The 14,987-nt window shown below is 42.5% G+C and overlaps 1 protein-coding gene across 1 annotated transcript in view; it reads left to right on the top strand.

Moving 5' to 3' along the window:
* Positions 1-14,987, top strand: part of SND1 (staphylococcal nuclease and tudor domain containing 1) — a 433,640-nt gene that overhangs the window by 197,006 nt on the left and 221,647 nt on the right. The window contains exon 12 of the mRNA XM_056118385.1: positions 9,012-9,112. Within this exon, the coding sequence (XP_055974360.1) occupies positions 9,012-9,112 (101 nt within the window). The remainder of the gene's footprint in view (positions 1-9,011; positions 9,113-14,987) is intronic.

The following is a 14,987-nucleotide window of genomic DNA, read 5'->3' as shown; positions in this document are numbered from 1 at the left end:
TCCTAACTTCCTAACTTCCTTCCTCCTTCCCTTCCTTTCTTCCTTCGTTCCTCCATCATCATTCACAAAGATATTCATAATGCAGTTGTTTCACTTAGCCTTCAGTGTTCCAGCATCAGTCCTACTACCACTGTGACCTTCCCTCCAGTGTTCCCAGTTTCCCCACCCCCACCCCACAAGCCTGTCCTCATGGCATGTATATGTAACATTTTCTTTATGTTGCTTGTTTCAATAAAATGGCAAAAATCAGAAAATAGATCACTAAAAGTCAATATGTAATCACTGTTATATCTCACAACAGTGTTCCTAAAGTCATTATCTGAGCTGGTTGGTGCTGGTTGAACCTTTTGCGTTGTTTTGGCTCTGTGAGCTTGTTGGGCTTCTATGCAATTTTCCATCAAATTTGCTGTGCTCCTACTGTTAGTATTGTGAAGTATGGGGGTATCACAGGGCTACATGTGCACTCCAGGAGCCATGGAGCCGGGCCATTTATATATTGAAGGAGGTTTGGTATGGGTTCCTGGTCCTCTTTGGAAGGGAGGAGTATCTGCCTGCCCCCATTTTGCGATGACCTTAGAGTTTTTAGCCCAGAGATCGATCTACCCAGGATGATTCATCAGCCTGGCTTCTTTTCTTCTGTTTTAAAATTTCTTAGAGACGTGATGATAGAGTTTCATTCATGCAGTGTTCCAGATTATCCACTAGAGTATCCCCTCCTAAACACCGCTTTTATCCCATATGTCCCCCTGACCATGGTAAACTCAGATACGTAGAATAGTTTTAGGGTTCTTTTCCACTGTTCATCCCATAGAATACATTTCAAACACTAAATAAAAATTCTAGATTTTCTTTTTTTTTTTAGTCTGCCACAAATAAATAAAATTTCCCTCCAGCTGTTGAATCGGTAGTCACTGAAAAGTATCATCAAACTTGAGCAGAATATATTTTACATTAGTTACAAATCAGAGGAATATTTTTCTTTGTGCAAATGGATTCTCTCATCCAGGTTGATCTGTTTTGCTTTTTTTTTTTTTCCTCGTTGAAAAAAATAAATGCCTTATCTTTCTGGGACACTTGCTTAATAGATTTTTTTTTTTTTTTTTTTTTTGCTTTTTGGGTCACACCCGGCAATGCACAGGGGTTATTCCTCACTCTGCACTCAGGAATTACTCCTGGCAGTGCTGGGAATCGAACTCAGGTTGGTCGCGTGCAAGGCAAATGCCCTACCCGCTGTGCTATTGCTCCAGCCCCCAATAGATTTTTTTAAAGGCAAAAGGATAACTCTTTTAAATTATTATTAATTTTTTAAGGTGGAGAGGGCATACTTGGTTGGTCCTCAGAGGACCATGCAGTGCTGGAATTGAACCCTCATTCTTGGCATGCAAAACCTGTGCTCTGGCCCTTTGAAAGCTCTCTTCCCCGCCCCACATCTTATCATACCGGACATTTCATATTTGGCTTAGGGATGTTAGAGAAATCATTATAAAATAATAAGATAAAAAAGTTTTCTAGGGGAAATAGAGAAAATTGGAACCAGTCAAAAAAGCTGAGACTATCTAATTGAGGAAGAAAGAAGGCCACCTGGAAGGATAGCTTAGGCACACGCAGTTCATGGACTGGTTAGGGCCGTGTGGGACTGCTGAGCACTTCACATGCTGCTGGTCTACAGAATGCATGTAGAAAAGGTAATGCTAACTGAGAAATGGAGTAACCTCAAATGGCACACGGTTCGGTTCTGCTCTCATCTTCAGCCACACCCAGCTGTGCTCAGGTTATTTCTGACTCTGTGCTCAGGGATCATTCCTGGTGGTGCTTGGGGGACCATAACGCGATGTGGGGAATCAAACCCAGGGTGGCCACATGCAAGGCCAGCACCTACCTGCTGTACTAGGTCTCCAGCCCCAGTACCCTTTTTATAGTGTTTTGTTGTGGTTGATTTGGTGATGTTTTGAATATTTTGAGCTAAATAAAGGTTTTTTTTTTTTCTTTCTTTCCCTTCTTAATGTTGCTGGTAGAAGGTATCAGTGTGCATTTGCTTTCCCATTTGTGACTCTGGTTATGTTTTAGTGCTGTCTGTGCTATCTTGAGGAGGTGGGTTTGACACTCTGCTACAGGTGCTGAGTAGCTCCCCAGGTGCCATGTTCGCATCATTAATTTAGCTGAGAGGGAAGCTCAGCAGGTCCAGGAAGTCCTTAGTGGTTTGCTTTGCAGTTGCTCTTATAGCTGGACGAATATCTATTGCAGTGTATCTCCAAAGTTGCAACCATCTCATGTTTTAGAGAATTACATTAGAGGGTACACTTTAGCAGGGAATCTAAGTTTAAAGGTAGATAAATATTGAGGAGTATTATAAAAGGTTAAATCAAAAGCATTCAGAAACTTGGTGTCTTTATTTATTTTCTTCCTAAGAAGCTAAGAAGCTTCCTCCTCTGATCTCTAGTTGGCTTGTTAATTGGGATGATTCCTCATATTTTGCTTTAGCAAATAAGATCTCAATAACTGATACCTGCAAAATTAGTCTTAAAAATGTCTAAGTAAATACTAAATAGTGTTATCATTCTTTAAAATAAGCCCAACTTATCTCTGTGCTGGGATGAATATTTATGAAGTACATATTCTTGTTTGCTGTTGCTCGTTAAGGAAAAAAGTTTATTTAATTGAGTCTTTCTGTCTAATGATTTCAGTAGTCTAATGATTTCTGTCAACATGTCTCCTATGTACTTCTCTGTGTGTGTGTGCATGTATTTATTTGTCTTGCAGATATTTATTTGACACTAACTTTGTGCCAGGCTCTTTCAAGCAAACCAGTATACACTTAGCTAAAAATAACTGACACACTGAGCTTTCTGTGAGTCAGACCCTGCTCCCACTGACTTCTGTATAATAATGCATTTCCTCCTATAACAGCAAGATAGCCAGAACTCTCCATTTTATTCTGAAGCTAGGAAACATTGGGTAATAGCCAGGTTTACACGGCTCCTCCATAGACATGACGGGAACCGTCCTTGCAGTCTGAGTGCCCCAGAGTTCACACTCTAATCTCGGCCGTGTGAAAGATTTTGTTCTGCTATTTATTTTTGTCTCCTGACTGCATTAGCTGGTCTTGGGATGGGCAGTCTTCTTTTTTTTTTTTTTTTTTTTTTTTTTTGGCTTTTTGGGTCATACCCGGTGATGCACAGGGATTACTCCTGACTCTTCACTCAGGAATTACTCCTGGTGGTGCACGGAGGACCATATAGGATGCTGGGAATCGAACCCGGGTTGGCCACGTGCAAGGCAAATGCCCTATCCACTGTGCTATCACTCCAGCCCAGGGGTGGGTAATCTTGTCTTTTCTGTATCTGTTGTGCATAGATGCAGTCCCTAAGTACCTGGAAATTGCCATGGAAGTGACAGGTCTTATACCAGATTGTTTCTGGATTTTTTTTTTTTTTTTACAGCTCCAGGTGAATTTATGGCTGGCCCTTGCATGTCTGGGTCAGATTATGTGGTAATTACACATATAGGTTCACAAACAGCCCTCTTGGCCTGTGGTGTGAAGATACTGTCCTGGTGCTAGTGTTTTCCTCCCCACCTTCTCATCACATGTAGGTGTTCAGATGGGGTGATTTCATTGGCAACATCAAGACAATGAAGTTCTTAAGGATTTAGCTCTGTGAAGAATGGCCATAGATCTTGGGTCTTCTAGGTGTGGCCTGTTATTCCAGTCATCCCAGATTTCCACTGCAGCTTTCGGGAGATATGAGTATAAGCCACTGAGGTCATAGAAAAGGTTTTAAGTTCTTATCTCAGTTCTTCTGAAAGATGCTTGAAATTGCTTTTAAGAAAACTCTCATGAGAGCCGGAATGATAGTACAGCAAGGAGGGCATTTGCCTTGCACATAACCTACCTGGATTCGATCCTCGGCATCCCCTGTGGTCCCCAAGCACCTCCAGAAATAATTCCTGAGTACAGAGCCAGAAGTAATACCTGAGCATCACCAGGTATGATACCAAAAAGAAAGCAACAATTCTTCTGCCCCCCAAACACACACACCCCACAAAATTTTCCCACTCTAAAAGACCAGTGCATGAATCAGGCTTGCTCTGGCTCTTTCTTCTTTGAAGACCATGTGTGAGAAAGCATATTGATTGATTTCTCTCCCAATTTCAAAATGCCCTTCCCCCTCTTAAAGAAATGTTTTTGTTATTAAAGCCATATAGCATGGCTGACACCTTGCAGAGCAATCCTCTGAATGCTTGGCCTTCTCAGTTCAAACTGTCCTTCAGAATTTTATCCCTGAAAGGGTTTTGGTTTGATATTTTCATACTTGGAACAAATATTTACTATCTCCCCTTCTACTGTACAGGCCCCTTGACAATAGTTCCAGTGAGTAAAAGTCGTGGTCTCCTCGTTACTGGAACTTGTAATCTGTCTGCTCCAATTTATTGTGGTACACGTAAAGTAGGAAGAGGAAGTGTCCAAGATAAAAGAAAACACCATGTCCAGTGCCAGGTCTGACGGTTTTCTTTTAGAAATCTTATGGTCAGCAATGCTGTAAACCTCTAGTCTCCTGCTCTCAGTTTCCAGGTCAAGAGAAAGGAGACCCAGAGTTGTGATGTAACTCATTTGGAAAACAGTGACAGGTCAACAGGTGCTGGAGTCCTGGGATCCTATGGTCTCTAATGTGGGATCAGACCCTGCATTTATGTAACGTCTTTATAGACCAAACATCCCAGCAGCATCTTTGCTGCTGAAGTGAGGAATGCATCTGGAATCAACTATTGCGCTAATTCATACTGTTTTGGGTGAACTTACCCATTCGCACAAAAGGCAGGTTATGTATTCAGATCAAGGCATTGATAGTATTTGCAGTTGTTTCAGATGAAACTGTTTAAAACTGTGGCTCTCTTTAAGTGATTGACAGAGCAGTGATGAATATCTCAAGATGGAAAACTCCAAGGTAGGAAAATAGATCTCAGAATCCACAGGAGAGGGACATAAATGCTAATTACACATTGACTTTAATTCCTGGTTTGTCATAGCTGCCTGCCGGCATGTGTCTTGACTATATGCTATTCTGGGGGCCTCATTTGTATTTCAGATTTCCTTTAATAATGCTGCTTGCCCAGTGAGCTCTTCCATCTCTGACTTATTTTCAGTGCTTTTTCTAGATGTAGGAAAAAATTACTTGGCTGATGAATGTAGGTATTGATTTTGGGGGGTTTATTGGATATAAATTTTTATTTAATCTGCTCATTAGTTTCTCTGACAGGTAAATTTGGGGATAGCAAGTGGCTTGGCCTGCTGGACAGAAAGGCCCCTAGATATTTCTTCATTATTACTCCCATCATTGTCCCCACTACTCAAGTGACCGTCTTGTGACTTAGCGTTGTCTCTCTGCATTGCGTGGAAGTGCATCTTGGCACTTTATTTGCACCGAGAGCTGGTATTTCAGGCCCCTCCGCTACGGAGAAGGCTTGGCATTGGCACGTGCCAGGTAACCTTGAGATTCTGACTGTCTTTTTAAATCAGAGAGATAAATGTTTCCCTTGGTAGTAGAACTTGAGGGCTGGGGTTTTTGAGATGGATTGGGTGAAAAACACGAAAGATAAGTGGTCCTCCTTACTTCCATCGAATGTCCTGAATTGGACCTCTAGCTTTGCCCTTTTTAAATTGACTTGTTTTTCATTGCCCTGGTGGGACTTGCTGGGCTTTATCTTCTGTACACTTCTAATCTCCTGTGTGATTTTTGCCTTCTTCTGCTTCTAGCCCCCTTCTATTTCTGTGGTTGGGTTCCAGCCTCTCCAGATGAGAATTGCGGGGTGTGTCCATGTTGGCAGCGTGGCGGGCACAAGGTTTGAGCCAACTTGCTTATCTGTTGTGTTCCTGTGTGTGGCATTCCTTATCCTGTCTCTGACTTCTATTATGTCAGGTCAGTTGCATATCGAAACGTGAATCCGTCCTCTCTGTTGGAGGCGGTAGGCAGTCATATCTATCTGCATTCCCAACCCCCAGCCCCACCTCCAGTCTAATCACGTTTTTTTCCTTGGCTTTAGAGAAATTGATAAGACCTGGCAATAATTTCCACATCGGCATCTGACTTTCTGAGCCACTCTCTGTCTTCGTCTCTCCGATGTTGTTGTGTTGTGACAGAGCGCTGAAGAAGGATTTACCTAGCCTTCAGCCCTTAATTGGTTCTCTCTCTCTCTCTGATATGGTGCCTTGTTGCTTTTAAAACATGATTAGATTGAGTGTTCAAGGGAGTGATCTGACAGTCAGAATTCCGAGGCAGCTGTCCTTTTCAAAATTTCCATATTCATTTCTCAGATGAGTTTTTGAGGAGCAGACAGTTTGAAAGGATTTTAATGGTCCTTACCAGCAGTGTGGCTGAACTTGGTGCTTGTACGGTATGCTGTGTTTAAGCTTATCAATGGGAACTAAAGATATGTTTACAAAAGCGGGTGCTTGACTTATAGACAGACTGGATGATCTCAAGCTATTTGACCAAATGATCTTTTCAATGCAGGTATGAACATGGTCATAACCAAAAGCAAACATATAGTTTTATTTTATAAAACATACTCTGTGAGTTAGCTAATGAAAACCCCATACTTGATTCTTTGGACACATAAGCTTGCTTATTTTAAAAGCTTTTTAAATGAAAATCTTAGGCAATGTGTCCAAATCCATAATTTAGTGTATATCAGTATTAAATGACTTAAGCTCGTAACTTCCTGAGAAAGCCTATTTATGTACATATTCTTTATTTTTTTTAAGTATTTTTTATTGAATCAATGAATTACAAGAGATGTTTATGATTAGTTTCAGGCATACAACATTCAGACAACAATTTGTTTATCATTATCTACAAATTCCTCACCAATGTCCGCAGTTCCCCTTCCCAAATTGGGAATGTATCCTTTTTTATTTGTTTTGAGGCCATACCCAATGGTGCTCAGGGGCTAACTCCTGGTTCTGTGCTCTTGTTCTGTGCTCTGGGATCACTCCCAACAGGCTCAGGGGACCAAATGAGATGCCAGGGCTAAGGTTGCCACATGCAAGGCAAGCACCCTCCCTGCTCTACTATTCTCTGGCCCCAACATATTCTTTCTTTTTTTTCCTTTTTTTGGGGGGAGGGGGTCACATCCGGTGATGGACAGGGGTTACTCCTGGCTCATGTACTCAGGAATTACTCCTGGCGGTGCTCAGGGGACCATATGGATGCTGGGAATGGAACCCGGGTTGGCTGCATACAAGGCAACCTACCATGCCCTACCTGCTGTGCTATCACTCCAGCCCAACATATTCTTTTTTTTTTCTTTCTTTTCCAACATATTCTTTCTTAACCTCAGACCTAACCCTCATCTTAAAAACTTTCTAACTCCAGCTGTGTAGGTGTTAAATGCAGTTTTCTGACATTTCAATTCTTCTGTGAAACTAGTCTCAAGCAGCTTTTATGATTGTTGTCTTGTTTGTTCTTCTTGAAAGTTCTTAATTGGCCCTTGAAGTTATGGCAGAGTGAAATTACGTGCAGTTTTTCTGTAGAGGTATTTCATAATTTTGAAAACCACATCCTCAAAGGAACCTGAAAAGGTTAAATACTTGCTTTACCATAATGTCTGAGAGTTCTGCAGGAATGTTACCAGCCTCTTTTCTGTCAAGTATAATTTCTTTTGGTCCTTAAGTGTTCAGCCATTTGTCTTTTTTTCTTTAATATCCATCATCTTTAAAAACAATTTTTTCCCAGAAGTTTTTTAAGTTCACAGAAAAATTGAGCAGAAAAGTAGAGAGAGCACCCATTTCCGTGGCCCACCCACAGGCTTTGCCCTCCTGTTTTCAGCATCTTTTCAGCGTAAGCTGCTTCTGTTCAGCTTGATGACCATATAATTGACTATCATTAACACCCAGAGCCTTAGCGTTTGGTCTCTCTTCATTATATACAAGTAATATGCAGGGGTTTTTTTTCCTCCTCTCAAAATCTTAGCTCTGAGTATTAGTCCCTCTCACTTCCCCCTGACCACTGGCATTTTGCTTTTTCCAGGGTGTTCTGTAGATGTAGTCAAAGGGCATCTCAGATTGACTTCTTTCCCCCTCCTGTTAATTACTGTGTTCCTCCATTCCTTTTCATGGCTAGCTAGCATAGTTCTTTTTGGCACTAATGGTACTTATTTATCTGGATATGCCAATTGATCCATTGGCCATTTGTGAACAACTTGTTGACTGTCCCCAACTTTTGGTAATTCTGACTGCAATTAACATCCATGTGCAAATATTTTTGGGGGGATTGCAGGAGTTGGGTGCCATATTCACTAGTGCTCAGGGCCTACTTTTGTCTTGGGGCTCCTGATCACTTCTGATGGGGCTCAGGGGGCTGGGGCACCATGTGTGGGGCCAGGGATCAAACTAAGGTTGACTAGCACATGTCTTATCTCATGTTATCTCTTCAACCCACAAGTTTATGTCTTTGCATGAACATAAGTTTACGGCGTATCTGAATAAATCCCCAGAATCATGATTGTTTGAATGTACGGTTAAAGTGTGTGGCCATCATCTTTTGCATTCCCTTTAACAATAAGTAAGAATTCCTGTTGCTTCACACCTTCACCTGCATTTGTCATGGGTGTTTTGGACTTGGGCTGCTGCGAAAGGCATCTGGTGGTCGCTAGTAGCTGTTTCCATTTGCATGTTCCCCCAATAACTCAGGCTGTGGAGTCTCTTTACACGTGTTCTTTTGCCAGTTGTGTCTTCTCTGGTGAGAGACCCAGGTCCTTGGCCATTTTTACAATTGCACCAGTCACTTTCTTACTGTTCATTGGTTATTCCCCACATTTAATTTTGGCAGACATTCTTCTCTGGACTGTGGCTTCAGCAGATCTCTTCTCCCAGTGTGTCTCTGGTTGTCTTTCAGTTGATTCTCTAAATCAGGAACCTCGGAAACCACACAGAGTGGGGTGTACTTTCCTGGTCGTGTTCTAATGAGCCAAGCTGTGAAGCCCCAACCCTGACTCATTTGTTTGTTTGTTTCCAGGTCAATGTGACTGTGGACTACATTAGACCAGCCAGCCCTGCCACCGAGACCGTGCCTGCCTTCTCAGAGCGGACCTGTGCCACTGTGACCATTGGAGGCATGTGAGTGTCCTGGCAGGTCCGGCCCCACTGTCACTGCGTCCCGTCAGTCACCCTCCCCATCCATTTGTTTTCCATAGCCCCCACCACAGTACTTTTATGTCCATTATGTGCCTGAATTGCACTTGTCGTTTGCCGGGTACTTTAAACTCATTCGTTAGCTAATCAGAAACTCTCATTCTTGGGGTTATTTAAGATTTGCCAGGCTCTGTGTGCTTGGCTGTCTGTAAAAGTGCTTACATGACTATTCATCATGCCATTTGAGTGTCATGCAACCTTAGATCCTATCCCAGATCAGATGGATTCTCTGTGTATTCATTTAGGAAGTTCAACCGCAGACAATAAGGATAGGAAAGTAGGAGTGAAGGGTATTGGTTGTTTTCCCCATGCGTGATCAGCATGGCCCCCGGTGCTGTGCTGGCTCTGCCCTGGCTACAGTCCCAGGTACATTCAGGGGAGCTTGGATGAACTAGGGTCATTCAAGAGAGACATCTGATAGAGGCAGGAGGAAGCCTGCTGGGCCCTGCTTTCATAGTAAGTATTAAAACAGCCAGACAAGCCCCGGTAGTAATTCTTACTCTGTAAAATACACCAGCGTGGTAATTGTTTCCTTCTCTATTTAACAATCTTAACTGCTGTTTGTTACCAAACTGGTGTTTTCCTTTTCTTTTCAGGGGGCATAGTAGAGGGGAAGAAAAGAATAGGTTCCTCGTCAAAATAGGGATTGTCTTATTGAAAGCACAATGAAGCCTTTTAAGAGAAACACCTCTACACTCCCGTGTGCCTCTGAGAGGGAAGAGCATCCTGGAACTCGCTCTCCTTCCAGAAGCTCTTCTCCCAAACAGGAGTCTGGCTGGCCCCCTCATTCGAGCTGTCACATTAAAAAATCACTATTTTTAGCCTCTGTTGCCACTCCGATATTTATGCTAATGCTGTTAATGTTCCCACAACATTCCTCACTCCAGATCCGCTTTCCTTGTCATTTCCCCAGTACCGGATCCGTGGCAGGTTTTGTCAGAGGCAGATTCTGGCCAAGTGGGATCTTTTTGAGAGGGGAGAGAGCTGGCCACATAGTGGTCCTCCTTCCCAGGTAGGTCGCCGTGAGACTTCCAGTAGTGTTCAGTTCCAGTGTTATCACCACTGAAGAGCAAGGTCATGCTTCCCTACTCCAGAGAGCTGAAGGGTTCGTATTTCCCCATATGAAAATGTTCGCTGTCACAAATAAGGACTCGTCTCAGTTGATAACTGTTTCTGTGACCTAATTTCAGGGGAGAATGGTATCACTGTTGCAAAAAATGTTTGTCTTTAGTTTTGGCAGGTGACTTCTATAGTCTATTAGAGTGGATTATTTAGAGGTACATCTTTAAAACCAGTTTACACTGCTTGCTTAAAAATTAGATATTCTGAGAGTGGTATATCTTCTGGGGGTAGTATATTGATTGGGGTGTTGGGGGCGTGGAGGTAGTGCTCTTGATCAGACTCACGGCCTCATAGGTACAAAGCATGTGTTCTGTCATTTCCCTGACTGGAGGCAGGAGGGGGAATTTATGATCACGTTTATAAAAAGTGTTCAGGAAAGTAGGTGTGGCCATGATGCATTTTATCAGACTTTCTTTGTTTCATCTGGGGAGGGCTTGGCTTTGACACCCTTCACACCAGCCCACATTTTGGTGAGATTCACAGGTCTTTATAAAGACTTTGTCTTTAGTGTGGTTGATTCATTTTTGTTGTTGTTCTGGGGGTGGTTTGTTTTTGTTTCTTTGGGTGCTCGGTATCGAACACACCAGGGCCTCATCATGCAAAGCGTGCACTCTGCTTCTTAGCTCTAGTCCTCGGTCTGCATGTCGATTAGTCCTAATTGACAACAGAGGCTATTTATACCCTAGTTTGTGCCAGAGATATTTTCATTGTATGATTCACCAAGACATTTGCCTATTCTTCTAGAAAGTTAGCTAATTTCCTGGATTAGAGCAGCCTAACTACATATTCGGGATGGGGGGTTGGGGGGGTGGGATTCTGTGTGGTGGTGGCTATTACAGGTTTTCTTCTAGTGTTGTTCCTATTAAACTAGACTTTAGTCAGGTGCAAAGCTGCCTTCCAGAGAAATAAAAGGGTTTGTTGGGTTTTGTGGAGCCCAGCCCACAATTGTTGGGAAGCTCCATGAATATAGGGATTTTGTCTCTTTAGCTCCCTTTCCTTGTCTCAGTATTTAACATATACAAAGGAGTTTGGGACTGAATGATTTGCTTGCCTGATTGCAAAGTCCCTCTTTGGTAGAGTAACAGGAAATACTTAAACTTATCAGTACCTGAGATAGGTGCTGCTTGTGACATAGAGTTTTGATGTAGCTACTATTGGAAACCTGTAACTGATAGTGTTTCTTTCTCCTTTGATTACTAGGAGGTCAGTGACAGGGACAGGCCAGTCTCACAAAAAAGTGGCCCAGGAACATGCTGTTTATGTTTTGTTCTTCAGCACTGCTCCTTCTCTTCCCTTTGCCTTGATTTTATTCTTACTTGAAACAAATGTTTTCCTGAAACATTTGCTTTTGCAAATTCCTTCAAATGGTAGAGTTTAAAGGTTGAAGTATTAATAATAAACAATGTTCAAGTACTCAGCTTGTATTCAGAATTATGCTTATTAAAAGCCTCTGACTGTAGCAGATATCCCAAAACTTGGACTTGAGAAGGGAATTAAAATATTTTTAATTGCAAATGTTCATGTTGATTTAATAATTTAAAGTAATAAAATATTGCATACAGTGGGCAACATGGGCCAACTATTTGATATTCCTGGTGCATGGAATACCTTCCTATTTGAAATAAGGACTTTAATGAGCACTGATTTTGGAACCTTCGATTTATTTACTTATTTTTGGCTGCTTCTCACCTGTTAAGAGCCTTCATGCTCTTCCCCTCCCCCCCTTTTCCAGGCATATTTTTTATTATCATTAAAAATGAAAAATGCTCTTGTTAGTAAAACCTTTTACAAATATTCAACTATTTGTATAAATACAAGTTCTCTCTGAATGTATATTTTCAGCCTTAATATAACATTCAGTGAAATGCATAATTAATGTAACCAGCATAACCTGGATAAATAGACTTGGGGACAGAAACAAATGGCTGGGACAGGAGCGTATGGGTGCGCCGGTATGCCCTCCTCCCCCAGGTTGAGCTGCTGTCAGGGAATGTGGGGGTCTTTTAAGACCTCTGTGCCCTCTCATGCATTGCCTTTCTCAAAGACAGGCTTTATTCAAGCGTGTAGATTCGGAGAAAGAAGCGGTTCGGTCTCAGCTCTGTCTGTCTTCATTTGTAGGCTTCTGTGACACGGTGGAGGCCTTCCGGGCAGCTGGAGGCCTTCATGGGATTGCAGAGCTCAGCCAGGCTTCCCGCTGGAAAGAGCTTCTCTCCAGCGCCGGAGGCCCGGGGATGAAAGGGAGTGAGCAGACCCAGTCCCTCGCAGGGCCACCTCGAGCAGGTGGGCACATGCATCTCCCAGCCCAGGGTGCAACTTGGCTGTCTGAGGCAGGGCCAGCCTAATCTTCTGGTTTGCCTTCTTGATGTTGGGGTGGGTCCCAGGATCACTGTGAGGCTGCTCTAGTGTGACAGTCGGAAGCTCCCAGTCACTCGCCCTCCGGGGAATCAATGAAAATGAGGTTCCGCATTCCTCTAATAGATTAAAAAAAATTTTTTTTCTTGATAACTTCACTGTGGAGTTGGCAAGAATTGTTATCTCTTAATCAAAACAGTTTAAATAAAAAAATAAAAAGATCAAACTTTGAATTGTTTCTCATTCTCTGGCTCCCGGGCTGGGAATTAGCTGATCCTTTTAGGCCTAGTTGGTGACATGTAGCTGTCAAGATGGCGCTTCCTGTTAATTACTTTTTATTGTATTTAAGACACTTGAAATAACTCTTCTTGTGATTTAGTCTTCTATGTAATTAGCTGCAGTGATTAAAATCTCATTCTTTCGTTATTGCCAGTGCCTTCTTGAAGACTGAGATTTTTCTGGGGTGACCTTTGCTTGGGCTGGACATCCCAATTACTTTTGAGCTCCAATTTTGCAAACCCATATAATCTATTAATTGGTTGCTCATGTCTTCCTGCATATCACATTTTCAAAGAAGCATATTAAGAGAAAAATCATTCACATCTGTAAAGGGGCTCCCCAAAATATAATTTAGGATCGAGTCTTACGCATGCTTACTCACCATTATCACCCTCCTCTCATCCTTGGAAGCATGTCACATATCCAGCAGGTACGAGTGGGGTCTCCAAGGATCTCCCTAGAGCTTCCATTGGTGGGAAGTATTTCACAGTGGTGATGAGCATGGAGAGGTGATCAGTGCTTTTAACAGTTTTGGAAACAGTTTTCACTCTGTAGCTTTCTTGCATCGTCCCTTTCTTTGCGGCGCCACCCCCCCCCCCCCCCCGCCTTATCCCCCTAATCCACACGTCATTCCTTCTTCCCACTTTATGTGTGTATAGAACCTTACTAGAACCAGAGATACTGTCAAAGACCCCCTTTGGATTGGGACTTTCAGTCAGTACTTTGTTTTAATGTTTTCACCCAGCAGATTCAGAGCTGTCTTTATCAACTTCTTTCCTGTCTCTTTGGAGTCTTTATAGGTCGAGTTTCTCCTTACTATTTTTATTGGAGCCAGACTATTGTACTTAGAGGAATAAGATTTCTCTACTTCTTTATTCCTTTTGGTTTCAGTTTGAAGGAATACTTCCTCCCCTGGCTGTTTTGTTAGTGACTGATGCATGAGGTTAGGTCTTGTCCTTTTTTCAAATAATCCTTTTCTAATCCAGAGTTTGGTTTTCCTCAGGCACAATTGGAGGAAGCCACCCAGAATCCTCCACTTGTCTGGTTGGAGTTCCATAGCTAGAAGACTGGCACTGTTTGGCCAAACCTCCCATCTGGGAAGTTTCAAGTCTTCAAAAATAGTAGTGCTTTTTTTTTTCTTTTTCTTTTTGGGTCACACTCAGTGATGCACAGAGGTTACTCCTGGCTCATGCACTCAGGAATTACTCCTGGCAGTGCTCAGGGAACCATATGGGATGCTGGGAATCGAGCCTGGGTCAGCCACGTGCAAGGTAAATGCCATACCCACTGTGCTATTGCTCCAGCCTAAAATTAGTAGTATCTTGACTTCAAAGCTAAGCACAGGGGGAAAAAGTAGCCGCTTGCAACCCTATTTGCTGTCTAGGAGTTTCTTGTGAGACTGAATGATAGTATCCAGTGACTATCTTCAGGGTCTGAGGAAGTACAGAGATGCTGCGCCAGGCACAAGGAACTGAACAGAAGCCAAACATTTTCTCCACAGATTTATTACTCACACTTAATCAAATTTAGTGACCACCCCTCCCCCTTCCCTGCTTTGAAGGAAAAAGACCAGAAAATTAAAAAATTTCCCCCTATCTCTTAGAAGAGTACCTTGGATTGTTTTCTGGAAGTCATCAGCTGCTTGATTTATGTAATTGTGCTACTTGTGCTATGTTAAGGACTATAAGTATGCCTATCCATCATGCTGAGGACATTGGAACCATCTGTGGCATTTAGTTGAAAGTACTTTGGAAAGAAATAGTTGAGTAACTGAGCCTTATTTCCTGTGAAGTCAAGCATTGTGGTCATTTTAAGAGCCTGGGCCCATAAAGCCTCCCAAGAGGGAACTTGGCTGTTGCAGAGGGTTTAGGGTGCGCATCTGGGAAAATGCTGTGTTTAACCCTTTTCAGATTTCAGAAAGATCTCTTCATGCAAATATTTTGTGGCTTCTTCCGAATCTTTCACACTGCCAAGTTATTTCTTGAAAGAAATCTTGGATTTGGCTAATTGTAACACCATCTTCTCTATCTGAAGTTCAATTTGAAGC

The sequence above is a fragment of the Sorex fumeus genome, unplaced genomic scaffold, assembly GCF_029834395.1.
Source record: "Sorex fumeus unplaced genomic scaffold, SorFum_2.1 ptg000037l, whole genome shotgun sequence".
NCBI lineage: Eukaryota > Metazoa > Chordata > Mammalia > Eulipotyphla > Soricidae > Sorex > Sorex fumeus.
This window is presented reverse-complemented; position numbering and strand designations above follow the sequence as displayed.